The following is a 21764-nucleotide window of genomic DNA, read 5'->3' on the forward strand; positions in this document are numbered from 1 at the left end:
CCAAAAAGTTAAAAATAGTAGTGATTAGTTAATTTACTTTGTCATAATTATGGAGATTTCAAATTTGTTGTTGTTGTTATTCAGGTCAGCAAAAAACAAATTACTTTAATTGTAAATATAATAAAAGAATGTTTAATGTGTTATGTGTGTTATGTGATTTAGACCTGCAGTTTTGCTTTTATGAATACACACACAACTTAATCACAAGAGGGCCCTGTGCACAAATATTTATGTACTGCAATTACATTTTGGCATGTATATACTGTACATACTCACAGCCACGCTGATTCACTTTAATCTGTTTGGCTCTTTCAATGTGCAAAATGAGAGTTTGAGCAGGAAATGGGAGAAAACACACACACAGTGATACACACAGGTAAGACTTCTCTAGAGTCATTTTTCTATCTTTCGGCAAATTCTAGCTGGACTAATATTATTTCCAGTTGTTTTGAGGCTCAAACCCACACTAATCAAACAGCTAAGTGGTACCACCACCTGGTCAACAATGGTTACTGCAGTTATAAGGCACAAATTTAAAAGAAAATCCACAGAAATGGTGTTTTAGTGCCACCTGGTGGATTCATACCACCAATACTATTCTGTTTACGCTCATTTCAAAACCCCACAAATTAGAGACAAATGCTTACAAATGAACGATCTCATTGACTCCAACGTAAACCAAACAACATCATTTAATAAATGAGTTTGCAATACAAAACATCTGTGCAAAAATGTTTAGACAAAATACAAAGACAAGGCCTCTCTTGGTCAAAAGGACAAGCATGTAAACCTTTAATAGGTACACTGATATTGAAATATACATTTACTTGTATTTAGTTTTCTTTTTGTTTAATGAATAGAATTAGAATAAAAAAGGCACAACAATGTTTTTGTTTTGTTTTGCCAAATACAAAAATACCTAGACTTGATTAAGATTCACAGTCTTGCGTACAAGTGGTTTTGCACTGCTCTATTAGTACACATGAATCCTTACACGCTCGATGAAGGTCAAGCACACAAACTCAGATGTCAAGGTAGCTCGATTTGTTTCAGAGGAACAAAAAAGATAAAGAGACAAAAGACAGCAATAAAATATAAAGTCAATGGGAAAATTAACTTAAAATGAGTCAAATAATCTTGGACTAGATTTGACAGGAGGAACAAAACATGCTTCTGTCATAGTTGGTTTGAATAAATTATCTCGGGGTAAACTGGAGCTCAGTCTTATATTATTATGGTTTATTTTTAATTTTGTTCTGCAGTGAATTTGAGCAGCTGCTTTTGTTGTAGTAAAATCAGGTAGTCAGTGTTAAAGGGGACATGAAAAGTCGTGTCTATCTACATTCCACAAATGTCAACTCAAATACTTTGCCATTAAAAAATGCTCTACAGGCAACAAGCCATCTTAACCCCGCTGCATGCTCTGCACATCAGCGGTGAGATGCTATCAGCGTACCATACTTGTGCCGTACTAGATAAGTGTTTGGTTAGTTAATACAGCTGATTGATAGAGTGATAACAAAGTGCAACACGTACAGTCTGGGACGCTTTTTACAACCATTCAAAACCAATGATTGTCTACTACACAGAAGGTAACTAAGATCACAAACTGATGTGTTACTGCAGCTGGTTCTGTGACTTTTATTTCTGATAAGAAAAGCGTCATATTTACTTTACTTTGCTTCTAATAAACCACCATCAAATAATAAACAGCTGAGGCATCATTTGTGTGATTACAGAACTGAGAATTATTGCTAATTTTCATATCATGTCATATCACTAAAAGATATTGAGTAAATGCCTCCAAAAATGTAAATGATTACATGCTACTGGAAATGTGAAACATATAAATATAGCTGTTCTTTCTGAGACATATGGGCATATTCATTTTGCTCTTTTCCTTTTAAAAGTTGCACTCACCCTTGTTGGGATCAAGTACAGTTGGAGCCAGGTGTTTACGGATCATTTACTGATAAAGAACCAAATGAAAGCAACATGCATAAATCTCTCTGCACACGGTGATACAGACTGGAGCCAGCTCATGAAGATAATACGTATGAAGGTCAGACATTCTTCTGTTCAGGCACAAAGAGGGCATGAATGTAAGCACATCAAATATACTATTCATAGGCGTGTTTGTTCATGTGCATGAGGCTGATTTTTGTAATGGCAACATTATCTACAATGAGTGTTTTAGCCCTCCCTGCTTTGAGTACTTTCACTCCTCCATGTCTCGAAAGATGATTTTTGAACACAGATGCTGAAAAACAGGAAAGGAAAGGACAAAGACATAAAGGCAAGCCATGTGAATACAATTCCTTCAAAATTCAAATACTGGAAAAAACTATCCAGTAAAAAAAATGTAACTTTACATCACTGACAGTACATTTACCCCAGCCCTCACATGGTGAGTGAAGCGTTGTGCCCTGAGACGGGTCCAGTTTATGTGGTTTCATTTGTAGATCTGTAGGGGATCCTTTGCGGTCAGCTTTTGAAGTTAGATGCCATGTCTGCCATGTTTATTGACCAAACTGAAGAACTCCCCGCTTCCTTGTTTCTCAGCCTTGGAAGCTGAATACTGAGATTTGAAAAAGGCAAAGAGGCCTGTGTCCATGTCGCAATAGTGTCAGATAGTCTTATTGAGGTTGCACAAAAAACATTCAGGTGTCACTTCCAAAAGGATTTTGTGTGAAAATGCCTGTGCTTGGACGAGCACTCTGGCCAACTTATCACCTGTATCTGTTTTATGTTAGTTACTTTAGTTGCAAGTCCAGCTGCTTCGAAGGGGAGCCGTCACATAGTCGTTACCGTTCTGCAATACGTGAAACCCAAAAGCCAATTGGTACGCCTTGTATACTGGTGTATTGGAGCAGTTCCATGTTGTTCTTCTCAGTAAAAGCTGCTGAACTTGTTCTCATTGCTGTTCCCGTTTTTGTTTGCTCGGCTATCACTTGCTAAAAGCAGTTTCTTTGCTGTACAAGCTAATGCACAGCACACATTTCTGTTCTCATACGTCAAGAAACAAGCAAGTCGCACCACTGCTGAATGGCACCTAAAGGTCCCGGTATGAGTGTCAGTGTTTCCTTCACATCCTGCACGAAACAGTCCGTTAACTCAGTTGTTGACACAGGAACCTTTTGTCCGACTGTGATACAAACCATTTTCTTAGGAAGTAGGATGGACTTGCTACCTTTCCACTTTTAAAATCCATTCCTCAATAAAAAGTTCTTGCTCTTGAATATATATCTTTGTATTTCACTCACTCTTTCAGGACGTATGTACCGTATTTACACAGAGGTTAAAATAACAACACAACATTTTCAAACCATGGTGGTAAGTACACATGCTTTTAACAATAAGGCATTCAAAAGTCAGACAGCTGTGGATATACTTGTGTAGCTGCGGCAGTGTTTCTTGCACACTTAAATGTGCGTTCAGGCCAGTTTCTGTTGGGTCTCCATGTGACGAGAGTAGAAACGTTAGACTGGGTCCCTGTGTTAGAGGCTAAACTTCTCAAATGTGGGTCCCGAGCAGAAAGCGCATGAGTACCTCTCTGTCTATCTACAAGTCTGCGGTGATGACCGAGTCGTTGTACATTAGTATGTCAGAATCCGCAGCAAGCAGCGCCTTTTGTGATGCATGGTCCAGTTGTCCCACTCCCCTCTGGCAAACTTGTCCGTACACCTGAACCGGCCCTCCACTGCTCCCCGGCATGATGCAGTGGGAGAGCAGCGGCGTGTTGGCGTCATGGTTGGAGCCCGTGGTGGAAGGCACTCCGCTGACGTGGCCCGTGCTGGTGGAACCGCTGGCGCTGCTGGGTGAGCGGCTTTTGGGAGGGGGCAGGTGATGCTGGATGACTCTGGTCGGTGGGGCTGGGGGAGGGAAGTGGGCTGGAAAGGCTGCGTATCCTGGTGGGATAGGGTACCCGTTGACGGGGATAAAGCGCTGGTGGGTTTGCGTCACAGCCATGGGTGTCCAGGCTTGAATAGGGCCCATCTGGCCCGGAGAGGGAATAGCCTGTGCTGGGTAGAGATACCCTGCAGCCGCGGCGGCAGCAGCAGCATAGCGGGGGTTGCTGAGGTTGCTCACGGGGCTGGCGCTCAGCGAGGTGGTCTGGGTGGTGGCATTGCCTCCACCACCAGAGGGCGTGCTGGAGCTGGCATGGGACGACAGTCCCTCCCAGGCTCGCAGCCGGAGGTGGATGTCCTTGAAACGCGTTCGACGTGTTGGTCCCTCCTGCCAGCATTCAGTCATCAGGCCATAAAACCTGAGAGGCAACACAGTTAGTTAGTTATCAGGCAATTGTAAGAATTCCTCAACAAAAACTCTGTAAATGCTAACTGTTGCTAACTGTTCAAGCGCCTGACACTCGCCGCCGCGTTGGTTGTCTTTACTTCAGAACAAGGTGACGATACAGTGAACTTTGGGAGCTTTGTACCAGCAGTTGCATCACGTATGTACTATTACATCATCTTCTGGTTATTTACTTCCCAGCATATGCTGAGCAGCAATATTAACTTGAACACACCTTGGTGGACAGTCCTCGGGGCAGGGCAGCAGCTGCCTCTTTCTCACCATCTCCATCACTTCCTGGTTGGAGAAGCCATAATAGGGCTGCAGACCGTAGCTGAAGATCTCCCACAGCACAACTCCGAACGACCAGATGTCCGAGTCTGTGGCGAACTTGCCGTAAGCGATGGCCTCTGGGGGCATCCAGCGGATGGGCAGCAGAGTTTTGGGTTGGAGGCAGTAGTAGTCTGAGGAGTAGATCGCTCTGGAGAGACCCAGGTCTGAGATCTTGATATGGAGCTGTTCACCTACTAGAATGTTCCGAGCTGCAAGGTCTTTATGGGTGTAAAAGTGGCTGGCCAAGTACTCCATCCCAGCCGCCACCTAGGTTTGATTAGTCAGAAAGAAAACAATCATTTAAGGAGGAAGTAGCTGTGAAGTATGTTTGGTACAAAGCAAGGTGCGACGAGAAACAGCATAGCAGAGAGAGATAACAAATTTGAGCTCAATCAATCAGCAATCCATGAATCTCTGCTTTCATATCACACCTGTATGGACATGTGCAGGAAGTCTCCATGATCCAGGCTGGATTTCACAGTACCATCCTCATCGCTGCTGCAGCCGACATCAGAGTGTGGTGAACGCATGATCAGGAACTCGTGGAGGTCGCCCAGGGGCAAAAACTCAAATAGCATACAAACGGGCTGCTCCTGGATCACCACACCCAGCAGGCACACCACATTTGGGTGCTGCAGCTCGGTCAGCACGGCAGCCTCCTGTGATTGAAACACGAAAGACATCGGTGAACTTCAAGCACAAAGAAAGGAGAAGACTTTTTATATGCTGATCAGAGCCTGATATCTTAAAGTGACACTCCAGCTTAACTAAGTCTACGTATTGAGGCATTGAAAGGCTGTTGAGCGTTTCAAACTCAAAAGACAGATGTTTTGGTGTATCGCTTTGAAGGCGGCAGTTCAGGTCTCAATCTCAACATTGAAAGGGAGGATTATGTTTTTACAAGTCATCTGTTTCAGTCCTTCTTAAAATCTAAATTTATCTGGACAGTCCCACAGTTTATTTTTGGAACTATTTCAAGTGGAAAAAAAAGAGATTTCTAGCTGTATACAGTCCGCCATCGCCCACCACGTTTACCTTCTGTGGAAATAAAAGAAGTCATGCTTCAACTCTTGTGGGAAGAGAGATGTTTCCAATGGGAAAGTAGTCCCTTGTGTTATAAAACAGTAGAGTATTTTAGTTCCACCTCCACAAACAATTACCAGTTAGAAGCATGTCTTTAAAATTACTTACTATTTAGCCTTAGAGCTTTTACACTTTTTTGATTTTTACAACTGTGTCCCACCAATAAAATATATATATTTATAAACGTTTGAGCTTTTTTTAAGCTTTGGAAGGAGGAATCTACTCTGTACCTGCTGGAAGTCCCCCCACTGTTGGGCATTGGAGATATCCTTCAGGGTCTTTATGGCCACGAGCTGTGCCTGGTCCATGCCCGGCAGATACAGGTGACCCTTGTAGATCTTCCCTAAATTGCACTCTCCAAGCTCCTCCATGAAACGCACCGCTGACAAGGGAAGCTCTTTGGCCTTACTCTGCAGAGAGAAGAAGAGGAGGCCGGAAAGAAAAAAGGAAGACGTGAGATCGGTGGGAAGAGAGATGTGATAGAAAAATTAGATCATTGTTTTCTTTGTACTCTTTCCTCACCATTATCCTTGAAAGGAAAACTGAAATGTTGACATGAAGTTTACACTGGTGCTGCTAAATCGATGCAGGCAAACTGCCTAAGATAACATCAAATATGTGTTTTGAGTAATAAAAAAATAAATAAAAGTATAGCCCAGAGAGTTGATAATTGTCATAATCATACTGAATCCATTACATCAGCTCCTAATGACTCCCTTTAAGCCTTTGGAGAGCAATGTGGGAAAATTGTGAAATTTGACAACTCGTTCTCAGTTTAAAAATGCCATTTAGCTGACAGGTTAGCAGCTTTTAGAAAGACTAGGCAATTCATTATTCTGCCAGTAAAACTGTAGAATCAGCTGCAGAAATGACTGTCTTTGCTAGCAGGGACATTTTAGCCTTGTATTCTTACTGACGAGGACAGACTGTAGACTGTAGGTAAACAAAGAACATTTTTCATTAGTGTATAATCACCCGAAACTAAGAATCGTTGTGCTGTCATTTAGAATGAGCCCTTTATATCTGAATGGAAAGCGGGTCCTCTTCAAGGATGTAAAACCCCAGTAAATATTCAAAATAATGAATGTTCATTTTTAAAATGAGCACAAATAGAAGATACACTATCAAGACATTAGCGGCAAAGGCCCCTGTGCGTGTGAGCATGCGGAAATGAGTGTGCAGAAGTTATTTGCCTCATTTTGTATGGTCGCTTTAGAGAGAGAGAGAGAGAGAGAGAGAGAAAGAGAGAGAGAGTGTTATAGTATAGGGGTGTGTGTGTGTGTGTGTGTGTGTGTGTGTGTGTGTGTAGCTGTGCTAAAAAAGAAAAGGTGAAGCAAAAGGTTAGCAGAGATTGTCAGGTTCCAGGAACTGAGATGAATAATGAAATTCCTCAGTGAGCAGGAGAGCAACACACAGTCCTGTATAAGCTCTGAGGGGGGTGGTATGTATACGTGTGTGTGTGTGTGTGTGTGTGTGTGTGTGTGTGTGTGTGTGTGTGTGTGAGTGTGTGAGTGAGTGTGTGAGTGCGTGAGTGTGGGGGGCTTGCTGATGTTATGAGAAGTACAGATGTTTTTAGTTACGGGTTTGTTTCACCCGTTCTTTCCTCCCCACACCCAAACCCTCAGATCCTCCTCACACCACCACAGGTTTCTGTGTGTGTGTGTGTTTATGTGTGTCTAAAGGGATTGTCACGGGCAATGGCCCCTTGGTGACCCGGCAGCAAACCCTAACCCAAGACAAAGGTGTAGATAAGAAAGGTAAGGGCGAGAGACACTCTTGGCAATGAAACTGTATAATTTGAGGGTTTAACGCTCATCAAAAAGGTTTTAAAAATATAGAAATCAGATGCAAATCCTCATTCACCCAAATTGTCTTGTGTGGAGTATTAAGGTTCCAGATCAGATGCATGGGCTGGAAAAGAAGGTGAGAAATGCACCTCTGTAAAAGCTCTTACAATGGATGGTTATGCAATCGGATATGTGTGGACCATATTTCAGGCCCTTGTTTTCTATGAGGACCATTTCAAATTCACTGTATAATTCCATAACTGCATGGTTGTCACTCTGAAAAAGTTTCTTTGATCTCCCGTGACCATGACTTTTTGCAGATACATGGCCGTCATCTAAACACAACATAAAAATAAAATAATCCTCATATTAATGTCTTCTGACGCGTCTGTGACATTTTGCGGTTCTTTCTCCTGCTGTAGATGGTAATATCATACACATTACCTTGAGCACCGACTCCGCTTTACACAAACAGACACACTGTCTAGATAATCCCCCCACCTCCAACTTCACCACCACAAAAAATGATGTGGAAAAAGATAAACAGACATGATATGAGTGTGCAACCTTGAAAGAAACATGATACAGATCCTAATGTGGGCTGTGTGTTGGCTGGCAGAGCAGGGTCTCCATGATCTGCATTACAAAGAGGTTCTGTGACAGAGGGAGGGGATGAAGGAGAGAGTGAAGGGAGAAAAGGAGGTAAAGGGATGGAGGGAGAGACAGAAGAGGAGCAACAAAGAGAGATGGATTAAGTGAGAGGGAGAAATGTGGAAAAAAAAAGAGATGGTGGGAGAGAAATAAACAGAGGAAAAGAGCTGCAGCTGAACATTCCTGGACCTGCAGAGCTCTGAAGATCGAGATCTGAGGCTCTGCCTGAGACAGGTCATTTTCGCACGCACGCATGCATGTACATGCACGCACAAGCCAGTAACCCCAGCATGCTGAGACATATCCCAGTTGACACACAGACGAGCTGTGCCAGTGTTTTGACTCCTTCATCAGTCTGCTCTCATGACTTAAAAAGACAAGCACAGCAAAAGAGCACTGATCTATTTTCACACAGGAGAGTAAGTGCGTCTTAGCAGTACTGGTGCTGGGAATGCTTATAGAGAAGTGAGATGATAAAGATGAGAAGACTCAAGTTTAAACTACTGATTTGTTCAGCGGATGTTGAACATATCCCTAACCCTAACCCAGTGGCATTATGTGTAGTGCAAAATATTATACTGTGACGTCTCCATGAGTCTAGAGTGTTTACATACCTAACTTGGTTCTCGTTCACTCAAACTGTTGGTGCATTTAATTTAGTTTGTTTATGCTGGTATGAAAGCTGTCAATCAAACTCTGGTGTAAACAAAACCACCAAACCTTTTTGTGGTGTGAAAGCAAACTGAAATGTTCGGTAATGTATAAAAAAAAATGGTTTGCAACCCAGCATTGTTTGGTCGCTGATGAAGTCTCATGTTGAAACGGTGGGCTTTTGATCAGCACTATGTTGTTGAAATAAAGAGAGATTGATGAAAAGAAATCTGTATGCGGTCCTGATCCTTCAATGTGAAAGCAAAGCAAACCAACCGCATTAATTCAAAATATAAAGGTTTGCTGAATTCATCTGCTGATTGTGGACTAAAAGAAATTCTTTTTTTCTGATATATCAAAGTGAAAATTAGTTCAAACAGAGCTGCTCCATTTATTTTAGCAATCCTCATTCACTCATGGGAACTAAATGCCATGATATATTTGAGATGTTATGTGATTGATTGGAATTGTATACGACATTTTTTTCTGTATCACATCCTCACATGCTATTTATGAAATTGTTCATGATATGGAAGTCTTTATGTTTCATTAAGTCAAATTGTGTCCTTGTGGTGTGTAAACATGGAGGTGAGAGCACATCAAGGAATTGGGGATGGAAAGTACTGCACCACCCACAGTGTCCTGTGCTGTGACTGCTCTACCTTTGGCTTGTATGCAGTTGTGAGCATGGACATCTCAACGTTTTGTCCTCGGACCGGTTTGGGCTGGCGAGGGGCAGGAGGCGTCGGGGACTTCTGGTTGTTGCGGCACACGCAAATAAAGAAGAAGAGCAAGGCGATGGCTAACGGGATCGCCACACTGGGAACCAGGATGTACAAGATCTCCATGTTGCTGCCGCCAGACTTGTCTTTATGGTCTACAGGGATGGACAGAGAGAGAGAGAGAGGAATAATATCAGATATAAAGATTATTGTATGATTATCAATGTGATAAAGAGGCATGATAGAGCTGAACAATTTTGATTGATTAATAGTTTAAATAATTGTTCTGATGTATTTAAAAGAGACCTTTGGGTTTTGGGCAAGAAATCTAGTTTGTCTAGGCTTTGGGAAATTTTATTTTTTACTTTTCACTATTTTTAACAATTAATTGCAAAAACAATTATTACTTGAAGCTCATGACATACTAATAATAATTTTGCCAATGAAAAAAGAATAAAGAAGAAATTGTGGTGAAAGAAACAAGAAAGTGAGAAGAATAAAGAATAGCAGCTTTACTACATACAATAAAAGTAAACGAAAAGAAACATGTTCTTTGTGTAAATTACTGCCAAATACTGTCAAAATACACTTTGTAAATTAATAAAAATAGCAAGAGATTTTGCATAATGGGACATTTGGACAGCAGATCAAGGATACATTTTTTTTTTTTTTTTTAAAACAGAAAGACCAAAGCAAATATGTGCAAATGTGTTACCAAGACAGCAACCCAATGTATGTCATTAGTGTAGTCGTAAACATATTCTAGTCTCTTACCACAGACAGGTATGTCACAGAGCTCCATGCGGACCCCCTCGTCCAGCGTGAAGCACCAGGGGGCCTCGTGTTTGTTCCCAGGGTTGCGGCAGTAGGAGTGTCCTCCGTTCAGCTCCGGGTAGCGGACGGCCAGGTAGGTGTGGCTGTGAGGATACTGAGAGTTCCACGGCTGACACTGACGGCCCGACTTGGTCATGCTGACGGTCCCTCTGTAGTCTGCCCCGCTGTTGTTGTAACACTTGTGATCTAAAAGGAGAGGAAGGCGTGGTTGTGCATTAGAGGTTTGTGTTAGGGCTCGCATCATCACTCTCCTTCTTTCTTTTGAGGGGCAGGTAGTGGACCAGGCTTATCAAGTAGCTCACAGGAGTATTAAGTATTTCATTGATGAACTGCTGGTGGACAGACAGAAAGCCCACACATGTTTGCTTGTATACTTGAGAACTTTTAAGCCAACTACTTTGAGATTTGTGTCCTTTTTTCACCAACAACAAAGAATAAGAATGTGTTCAACGAACCCCATTTGGGGTTTTATTCAGTTAGGGAAAACTGTCAAAAACAGTAAAAGATGAGACTATTACATAAACTTGCTTGATATAGGTAATCTGCTAAACAGAATTATTAGTCTCTTCTATTTTTCTTGCCAATGTTACAACATTATCACATTGTAATGCAGTCAAGAGCAACGAGTGTTGAATCCAAAAAAAAGTTTAACGGATTCTAAAAATATTGACATAGACGTTGTGAGAAAGTCAATGTGAATTTATGCATCTATATGTTTCACTAGAGCTAAAACCATTAGTTGATTAGTTAATTATTCGGTCCGAAAGAAAGTCATTGCCAACTATTTTGATAATGAATTCATAATTTGAGTAATTTTTAAAGCAAGAATTTCAAACATTAGCTGGTGCCTGTTTATTAAACATAAAGATTTGCTGCTTTTCTTTATCATAGATGATAGTAATTTAAATATCTTTGGGTTTTGGACAGTTTGAAGGCATCTCTGTGGGCTCTGGGATGTTGTGATGGATTACTTTTCAACATTTTATAGACTACATGATTATCAAATACTCAAAACAATTATCTGCAAATGAATCAATAATGAAAATAATCGTTGGTTGCAGCCCCTAGTTTAACAATACTTTTCCCATAAAGTTGGTTCTGATATCCAAGCATATTTGGACTCACCAATAAGCAGAGTTTTCTAAACAGTTCCTGTGAGCAGATACAATACACTAGGATGCCTCTCCTCATATACAAATAATAAGCTCTATTAGCAGAAGTATAATAAAGGAAGTCATGCAACCAGCAGGTGAAGGTGTCTTACTCTTGTTTATGGGCTCGGCCATGGGGATGCCGATCCTCAGACAGTTGGCTGCCTCCGGGCTGTCAAAGGCAGCCAGGTCCTCACAGTTCGGCAGCTTCAGTCTCTTCAGGATGAGGGGGTTTGAGCGGGCGATGATGTACTCTGTCTTACACAAGTCGTTCTCCAGGATCTCACACTCGTCCTTACACAGGTCCCGGGGTTTATCGGTTCCAGAGCTCCGGTCGCATGTCGGGAAGGCAAAGTGGCAGAGAGAAGGGATGGCAAACTGGGAGCAACGATCAGACAAATGGTTGGATGTCCCGATCATGGTGAAGGCCGCTGTACAGAACGGAGACAAAAGTAGTTGCGGAATAGAGATTTATTTTAAACAACCCAGTCTGGTGTCATAATTCATCTATAAACTAAGAATCTATATTAAGATTTGTGTTGTTTTTTAAGACCAGAGACCCAATACAAATGAATTATTTCTATATTCCTGGGTTGATTCTTTCTTATAATCATTAAAAAGACACAAAAAAGACGAGAAGTTTAAAAGTATTCCTGTGCTCACATTGCTACTAACTCCTGAGCATCTAAACACTGGAAGGATCAAAGAGGGAGACTGACAATGAAAGCTGCAGCTGATTCATAGTTATACTGTATGGTTATTGCAAACACATTTTTTCTGTGGTTGTGATTATCAGTAAAGCAGCCTTGTGGGGGGTGGAGGAGAAGACAAGCAATTAAAAAGTGGATAACTGAAGATGGCAGTAATCCAAAAGCTCCTACAGCACATGCTGCTTAGCAAAAATGAAGATGAAAGTGATCTTCAATTCAAGATGGTGAATAGCTACCGAATGTTGATGTTGTGGGTATGAAAGGTATGATTTACCGTCCTACTGTGGGCTCATAACGACCCTGTGGCATAATAAATCTTAATTATCACTCGTCCTTGATGTTTCAGATTAGAGTCCGAGTTCAGGACCCGTTTGTCCCTGAACTGTTCAGGAGAGACGCTAACAGCTTCACGGATGTAATCCATAACATGCAGGTTAAACTGACCTCTGAGGACATGTGCACGCAAACACACTAAACAAAAGCACAGCATGAAACAGTATGTGGGCCATTTGGGCTCCATGTAGAGTGGTGACCCTGCTGAACTTCCTTTGAACTCCATAAGTGACGTCCTGTTTTCCTCCTACAGCATACAGTATTAATTAATGTTCACCCTCTAAACAGACCTCATTCGCAGAAGGTTTCATGTGATTCAGTGTAGAGACGGCAGCTTTACAATGGTGCTCTATCAGCCTTAGTTGCTGAAGACATATTTGAGCAGGGTTTGGCTACTATTCAAGACAGAATTGCTAAATGAACTAGGGAACTCACTGGATGAAATCAGGCAGCTTTTCTGTCAGACACAAAACAAGTTTGTCCTTCAAAACATCGTAAGATGTTGCTGATCGAGCAGCATTCAATGTAGATCTATATATTTGTAACTGGATTTATTGATCTAAAGTGAAGTCTTATTCATCACAAAAAGCTCTGTGAGCATCTGAGTGAAAATAGTTTGAAACTGCACAAAACCCTGAAAGAAGTGTTGCAGAATAAAATGTAGTCATGAATGAATGCCATCTACTGTAAAAGTAGAATATATTTAGACCCTTTCTTGAGATTCTCAAGTGTAAGAAAAATAGATATTTTTTTTGCAGTTCATGGGGTTAAACCCACTTAGCCTGTTTCTCACCTGTGATCTGAGTCTCGATCTCGCCCTGCATCTGAAACGAGTCGACGAAGATGCTGCGGTTACCTATGAAGCGGGCGCAGGCTATACCTCTGTACGGCTGACAGAATCCTTCTTCATCAAAATCCTCCCTAAGACATTCAGAAAGACAGAGTAGAGAGTGTGGATCAATTAAAAGATTGCGTACAGATATCTGAACAGTCAAAATACATACAGTATGCCTGGAAGAGCAAGAGGACTTCTGCAGATAGTTACACATGCCCAAATACAATATGTAATACGTAATACATAGAAATTCCACTAGAGGGTAGTCTAAGTTTGAATCTTACACAAAACCAACTTAAGTGGATGGAGAAGGCTGTTTCTGGTTGCTGGACCTAAACCAAGAAAGAGGTCTCCCTTTGCTTGGCTAAAGATAAATCATATTCAAGTCAAAGGCAGAGATCTGAGACACACACACACACACACACACACACACATACACACACACACACACACACACATACACACACACACACACACACACACACACACACACACACACACACACACACACACACACACACACACACACATCCCAATTCACAGCACAGATGTAAACCGCATTAGGAATTAATGTTTGGCTGTTTGACTTTATTTCTGTTTATGGCAGAGAGATGTCATCATGAGCCCTAATCTGAAACACATGCGGGCGGGGGGGAAGACAGACGGGGTTGATGATCATGTATTCACAACTTTAACTTCCTTTGGTGACTCTTGATTTGTCTCTTCATCTTTACCTTCTTTTTAAATCCATTTATCTCCCTCCCTCTTTCTTGTTTTGCCCTCAATCTCTCAACTCTCTCATTTCATACACTCACTCATAAGTGTGCACACACACACATGCACGCACGCACGCACCCAAACCACATGCTGACTAGCAGGCGATTTGCTCAGTGTGAGATCACAGTGTCATGTGCTTAAAATTGTGCTGTATGGGGACTTAAAGACCAGGCTTAGCCACAAGATATAGGGGAGTGCATGATGCCACTGTGCATCCACACACAAAACAAGCACAAAAGAACCACAGTGTAGCTATTGACTGATTCAAAGTGCACATCTAGACACTACTGCTCGAGTACTTTGTTACTGACCAGACTGTCAATCTGAAAAAAATTGATTACTTTAAAAAATCAAGTGGGTAGCTACTGTCTCCAGAATAAGGACAACAAAAAACAGACAAAAAATGAAACTACGAAAGACGAATTCTAAATATTACTGCCATGAGCTACAACTTAGTTTCGCTGCTTCAAGATAATTGGAAAATACTACACTGTCTTGCGTCATTAAAACACTAATGTTCTGATCCCACTTTATAAAAACACTGGTCCATTTCACTTTGTGTTTAACTGTAAAATAGAGCGCCTTGAGGCTTAACGCTTCATTATCATCCAACCGTGTCTGCTGCCCTTGTTGATGAGAGTCAGGTAGTTTACAAGGGATGTAACGGCATGTGAATCGTTCTAATTACTCCACACACTTTAAAACTACTCTGAAAAGCTTTAAAGACGCAGCTTAAAACAAGGTGACAATGTTGCACACACACGCACACACAGCCTTCGTAATGCTATAGGTGTGTAAGTTTGGTGTGAGTACAGGGTCATTAGGTTCCCTCTCTCTGAGGAGTGTTAAGTAACTGAAGGGTCAAGGTCAGCTCTCTCCCTCTACCCCCATCTGCACAGATCTAAATGGGCTTTCCAGACATGGACACACACACACACACACACACAGACCTGTAGAGCAGTGGTCTGCATACTGCCGATTCCATGGAGATATGGTAACATTACATTTAAAGCTTAATACAGGTTTATCCTTGGAGTCTGTAATTTCCTACTAAAAATGTGGAAATCAGAAATAATGACTTCATGTTGCGGTGCGCCTGCAGACGGCTTAGCACCCCTTCATCAAGCCACAAACTCACAAACTGCTGCATCTTCAGATATTTTCCTTTGGCGAAGAGCTTCATCTCTTTAGGTGAAAATCATGTCTGGCATTAAAGCTGTAAGAGGAGACTCTTGTAAGAAAAATGCTGCCACTGTGAAAACTAGTTGAATGATTTGAGGAGTTAATGACTGATTGGGCTGCAACCTTTTGAATGTAATGACGCAGAATATGAAAAGGCTGCTTAGAGCATGAGAGAGAACGAACACACACACACACACACACACACACACACACACACACACACACACAGGATACAAAGAGAGGGCTCGAGTGTGTCCAGGCAGCCGAGAGGTTAGTTTGGTTGTGCGTCACAGAGGATGGCGGACACACACATCCACACTAACATCAAGCCACACACAGACAAGTAAATGACAAGGGAGAGCAGACGATCCACCACGATGCAGCCGGATCCTCGCAGGCAAATTACAACTCTGGCCAGTCAGAACGGCCTCAACCAAACCAGCTCAGCCCAAATCCAAAATCACCCCTCACTGCTTTCTATATTTTAATTTCTTTCACTCAAGTCAACTTGAATTGAAAGCCATGTCTGAAAGGCAAATTAAAGTGTCTGTATCCTGTCCAGTGCAGCAGCAACGACTTATGTCTAAAGAGAGAAAAGGGGAGGAAAGCCACATCTACAATAAACTAATCGCCGTGAGACATCCAAGGTTTTTCAGAAAATCTTTCCAGAGTTTTGTTTTTGTGTATCCATTTGTTTCTCTGGGTTTGTGTGTGTAAGCTATCCCAGGCAGGGTGAGCCAAGTGCGGTTGCTATTTGTGTAAACAGTGGATGGCTGTTCAGGCCTTTTATTTTACACACCAACGCCACGGGCCCTCTGTGTAATGTTTTATAATAGTTAATTACAAGGAGAGGCTTTTCCCCTCCGAGACCCGATATATAATCCAGATCCAAACAGAAAGGCGAACCTCACCACAGAACCCAAACAAGGTATTGAGGACATTGATTCATTGTCCAATTACATTTTTGCCGACCTCATTATTTATTCAGGGAAGCGCTTGCTAAACAGCCATGCTATTTTTCCAGCACCGCCCTGATTCATGGTTGCATACATTCACACCTGGGTGGTGCCAGTACAGTTTGGAGATCCAGTGCTGGAGACCCTTGCAATGCCAGCTGTTTTTAAGAGATGGAAGAGAAAGAGACGTGAGCAAGTAAGTCAGCAGAAAAAAAGTAAAATATCAATGGTTTGATGTGAAACTTTAAACTCTGGTTTTCCTGATTTGATTAGAAAGTCAAAGTCAATTTGAATAGAAAGTAAGAAAGGCAAGGCAGGCGATATTTACAAGCTGCCAATTTATAGAAGATCTATAAAAGAAGTTCCGTTGACTCATGTCGTGTTGATTCAAAATTGTAAGAAAGGTCCAAGGACCATAAAAACTAGATGATATAAAAACAAGAAACCAGCAAAAAAAAAGTTAAATTGGCAATATAAGCCTGATAGTATACAGTATATTTACACACGTGAGTATTTATTTAGCTGTAGACCTCAAAGCTTGTATATTGTCTTGATATGTTATCATACTACTACTCAATGCTTAATCATCCTCAAAAAGAAGTTAATTTGGCATGAAAGACAAAAAGACTGGATTCCTTTAAAACCTACAATTGATCAAAACAACAACTCTCTCTCTGTGGGAACTGTCATCACTCCACCTCCATCTTTCCTTCACTTTCTTTCCCTCCACCTCGTTCTCAACTCGAGGTTCTCTCTTGCAAAAAAAAAGACTCTGAAACACAGGACACCACCTCCCAACTGCAGCAAGGAACCAACATCACTGATACATAAATGAAGAAGAAGCAAAGAGATAATCTACAATGCTAAAGCATCAGCATTTTGACAAATGAGGTGATGTGTTTGTTGATGCCAGAGCAAATCATCCACACTTCTTTCCTTCGTCTCATTGTCAGTGTGTGATCTATTTATCTATCCAAACCCCACTGCTGGAAGAAACATTTAATTGAAATCGGCAAGTGAGAACTATCTGAGAGATTCAAAAGATACGGAGCCCTTGAAAGAAACTTGTGTTTATGCAGTTCAGACTACATCCTGGAGGTATTTTTTGGTGATTGACTATTTGCTAAATATTCAAACTTACTGCATCTTGATAAGTACCTTCAAAACACCTGAAAAAGCATGGAACACCACTGCTGCAGCAGATGCTCTGTCCTGTATATAAGAGTAAACTAACTTCATTGTTGGGTCTATACTGCTTTACTTTATGTTTTTATTACGGGACAAATCTTTAGGCCTTTTGCATGTAAACTTGGGTATTTCTCATCAACAAGCTGTGGACTGGGATGATGGGTTTTTCTTGAGTTTTGGGGTTAAGGGGATGTGAAACTCAATGCTCTTTGTTGGGAGGGGAAATAGAAAGGAAGGGATTTGGGGGTGAGGAGGCAAGGGGTGGATCCCGATGACATTTTAGATTTCAGGGTTTGGTTTGCAGGAGCTGCTGTGGGTGCTGAGTGAAGAGGAGATGAACTGCTTGCAGCATGAAGCCACAGCTGTTGGAGCCTGATTAGGGATGTCACTCAGCTTGTGCTATATGTTTTTTAAACATACTCAGATATAAACTGTGGTGACTTTTGAAACAGCAATGAGCTGGGAGAGAAGCTTTAGGGATTTAAGGGCACTATTAATCAGGAAGTGTGGTTTTCAACAGCCATGCCAGTGTTTTTTGCAAGTTTTATCTCCTTAACTAAACATTTGTGGGTTTATATGTGAAATGCTATTTTGTGCATGATACTTATGTTGTATATTTATTAATGTTACAATATATGCTGTTTTATCAGTTTTTAGACTGCCTTATTAACATCTGTCCAGGAGCAAACAGATGAAAATTAGCCTTCTAAAATGTATGAGATGTGACGTCGAGATCATGTAATGTGTAGTACACTGATTGAAAAGTGCAAAACCACTGGTATAGTTCTTTAAAGTCAGATTTGTTGTTTTATTTTAAGGTATTTTAGGGCATTTCTGTATTGTCATCCAGTCAATACATCCCTGCGCTTACTGACTCACAGAGATACTACACTGATTTGCCTGTGAACATGTGTATGGTGTTAATATATTATAAAGCAATTATATAGGCTACAAATTACACAGGAAAGCACTTTAAGCATTAACAATATGTGTGAAGACAAACATCACCTTAACCTTATAATGGTTCATTAAGGATATTATTGGAGCGGTATAGGCCTACTATAGAAGATGCATAGCCCAAGGATAATAAATATGACAATAACATCACAACTAATTATGACTGACACAGTAGACTATAACATGCTTAAAGAAAGAATAAATAAATAGGAATAAGTAGAGAGATAGGCAGATACACTTTGGTTGGTTAGATTGTGTGTGCATAACAAAAAAAAGATCAATTGCAGCTTTTGCGATAGCATTCAGCCCGACTAGTTATTAACTTGTATTAAACAGTCCTGCTCAGAGGACAATTCATTTTATTCTCTCAGCCTGACTGGGAGGTGCAATTATGGGTCCTCAACATATAGAACAATATAAAGAGATGATTACAGTGATAAATAATCAACTCTTTTTAGAGAAAAGCCCATTTTGGTGTTACTAGACATTTATGAAGGGTTGGAGCGGACCGCAGCCAGACAATGATGTTTCCAGAGGCCTTTATTTATGCTCAACTGTCATCCTTATTTTGATGAACACAAATTTACTTTGTTCTCCTTCACAACCAATCTCCAGAAAACACCGTAAGAGCTACGAAACAGATAAAACATAAATGAGCTCTTACAGTATAAACATTCATTCAATTACGTTAAACTATACATGTGGCATTAACCAAACATTTTCTCACACATATACTTCTCAAAAGCACATGTAAATCTAACAATAGCTTAAAATTACAGCATAGTAATTTAGACATATCTATTAAGCTAACATTAGCATCTAGTTAAAACAGTAATACATTTGAAAACCCCTTTTCAGGTTAATTAAGATAAAATGTCACTAAACATGGTCATAAAACACAATAAACACACAAGACCTTGTTCCCGTTCTATCTAGGGGCTTAACCGTTAATCAAGTAACCCTTGTATTGCAGAGGAATATCTTACAAACACTTTTCTTTTAGGACACACCGTCATTTATCTTACTTTTTTATGCAAAGTCAAGTTACTACTCTCTGAAGAGATTTGTATCTGCTTCCGGTTACGCTAGAAGGACTTCCAAATAACGGACCTGAAACGTAAAAAGGCACTTACAAAATGAAAGCTGGCAGGAAGTGATTAATCTTAGGTAACTAACAAATAAAAGTTTGAAGAAAATATTCACCTTACTAACAGAACCTCTTAAGAGTCATTTACAAGGGGAAAATCTAGTTGAAACACTTTAACAAGTATTTGATATTTAATACAATCATGTTCAGGTATGTTCAATAAAGACAATAATTTGTGTCTTTGAAGGTTGTATGTGGATTTGAGTTTGTGTTAGTGTTTTTGTTCCAACTGAATCAAATAAGTTTGCAAAGTTGTACAACTTGTCAACATGTCAGCAGGTTGATTGAAGGTTCCATGTTCTTGTATTCCCATGTCATGGTTCTGGAATCAAGCATCATTCTGGTCAGTAAGGGACCAGCTGAGTGCATTTCATTTCATAGCAATTTCTACACATCTTGAGTGCAGACCAGAGAGAAACACATGGAGTTTTCAACAGTAGTTTTCCGCATAATTGTTTGCAACAAGTTTCAACACGCTGCAGAGGTCAAGTGGCGGCATGGTAAGTTGATTAATGTGTTGGTTTCTTTGTTATCTAGCACAAAACTGATTGAAGTCTTTTAACAAAGGTCAAAGTAATTATAAACTGTTGCTAACAATGTAAATACAAACTATTTTAATGTTTACTGAAGTTAGGTTAAGTTTTCTCAGCTTCTACACGACTGTAAAAGGTATCTATGTAGCTATTCACAGTCTGCTGAAAAAAAAATATAATGTACAATGGCAGAAATGTGATCAGGTATTTAACTAAATGCCATTTCATTTGAAATCAGTGGCAGTAACATGTCTACAAATGATTTAACTAAGTTTATTCATTCTACACATAGGTAATTTGATTAAACTAAACATTTCATTTTAGAGTTATTTGGCTGTATGTCTTGTGTTTGGCCGTTGTTTAAGGTTAAATAATAGATGGTCTAAACATGTATCCAAAAATTCACTCTTTCAGAATCATACTAGTGATGGGGATCCTCTGATGATGGAAATCACAGAGGCCATGTCCAGACTTAGTGTAAGTGGATCCATCCAGCAGCCACTGATGCTTCCACCTGAGGCCCAAAACAAGATGGCTACCCCATAACAATCATCACAGTCAATGATGTCTTATATTGTAAATAAATATCAATTGTTGATATTCCCTAAACTAAAGTGCCGTGTGTGTGAAGTAGATTGGATGAACACACACACACGTTTTAATAGTAACCAAAGGTCAGAGGTCACCTGTCAAATTTGAAGGTGTAGCTAGAGGTGCTATGAATTGTGTGTGCTTGTGTGTGAGGGGAGGTGTTATTAGGGGGAAGTAGGAAAATATGGAAACACTATAAAAGAGATAGGATTTGAGGTGCATAGTGGGTTTTCGTTATTCAAAGCTGTGCTTAAAAAAACTTGTTTTGCATTTTTTCAAAATCAAGCTTGGAGACAATCACACGCACAAGCAGTTAACACCAGTGCACTTCCAGTTTTTTATTAGTGCAGAATGCCAAAATGTGATGTAATATTGTGGAAATGGTGCATAGATGTAACCAGACATGTAGAGCTAGCAACAAGCGCATCACTGTTAATTGTTAGTATGTTGCATTCAATCCGTTTCTCATCTGCTTTGTGTTGTCTTCCCATAACCAAATGAGTTTAGAATTTACAGACTGATGCATTGAGGGCACAGGCGTTTGTTTCGTATTGTGTGAGAACAATTCAACATCAGTTTGGTCTGCAGGCGTGATGTTTATGCCAGCAACACTCCAGAAGTTTGTGGTTTGAATGTCTCTATAAACTTTAGAGACATTCAAACATTCCCTTTTAAATACACACACATCTAATCCATCTAACTGTAGCTGTTGGATGGATTAGATGTGTGTGTATTTAAAAGGGAAGGTGTGCAACAACGAATAAAAGACACTTGTGAATCTTGAAAGGAGTGGATGGACATGAAAGGATAAGAGAGAGAAAACAATCAAGTTCTCAAGAGATGGCATTTCCACCCTTGAAGTAAGTCTGCCACAGATCTATTCACAATTACAGAAAGGTACCACAACAGAATGTGTACTTAGCAAAACATAAATATAGGATGTTGCAAATGATTTTTGTAGTTATATCGGTGCAATGCTGGGGAAATATATACTGATATCTTGCCACAGCCAACAATAACTGTAGGGCAGTGATAGATACATTGGACTCT

At 40.5% G+C, this 21764-nt stretch overlaps 1 protein-coding gene across 1 annotated transcript in view; it reads right to left on the minus strand.

The window, feature by feature from the left end:
- Positions 1-674: 674 nt before the first annotated feature.
- ror1 (receptor tyrosine kinase-like orphan receptor 1) overlaps positions 675-21764 on the minus strand; it is a 119222-nt gene continuing 98132 nt past the window's right edge. The window contains exons 5-12 of the mRNA XM_068707631.1: positions 13342-13469; positions 11619-11936; positions 10295-10540; positions 9461-9675; positions 5940-6119; positions 5058-5285; positions 4529-4893; positions 675-4267 (exon numbers count right to left, since the gene is read on the minus strand). Of these exons, the coding sequence (XP_068563732.1) occupies positions 3562-4267; positions 4529-4893; positions 5058-5285; positions 5940-6119; positions 9461-9675; positions 10295-10540; positions 11619-11936; positions 13342-13469 (2386 nt within the window). The 3' untranslated portion in view covers positions 675-3561. The remainder of the gene's footprint in view (positions 4268-4528; positions 4894-5057; positions 5286-5939; positions 6120-9460; positions 9676-10294; positions 10541-11618; positions 11937-13341; positions 13470-21764) is intronic.

The sequence above is a fragment of the Cebidichthys violaceus genome, unplaced genomic scaffold (assembly GCF_023349555.1).
Source record: "Cebidichthys violaceus isolate CVI_PGR_0920_01 unplaced genomic scaffold, fCebVio1.0.p SCAF_13, whole genome shotgun sequence".
Classification (NCBI taxonomy): Eukaryota; Metazoa; Chordata; class Actinopteri; order Perciformes; family Stichaeidae; genus Cebidichthys; species Cebidichthys violaceus.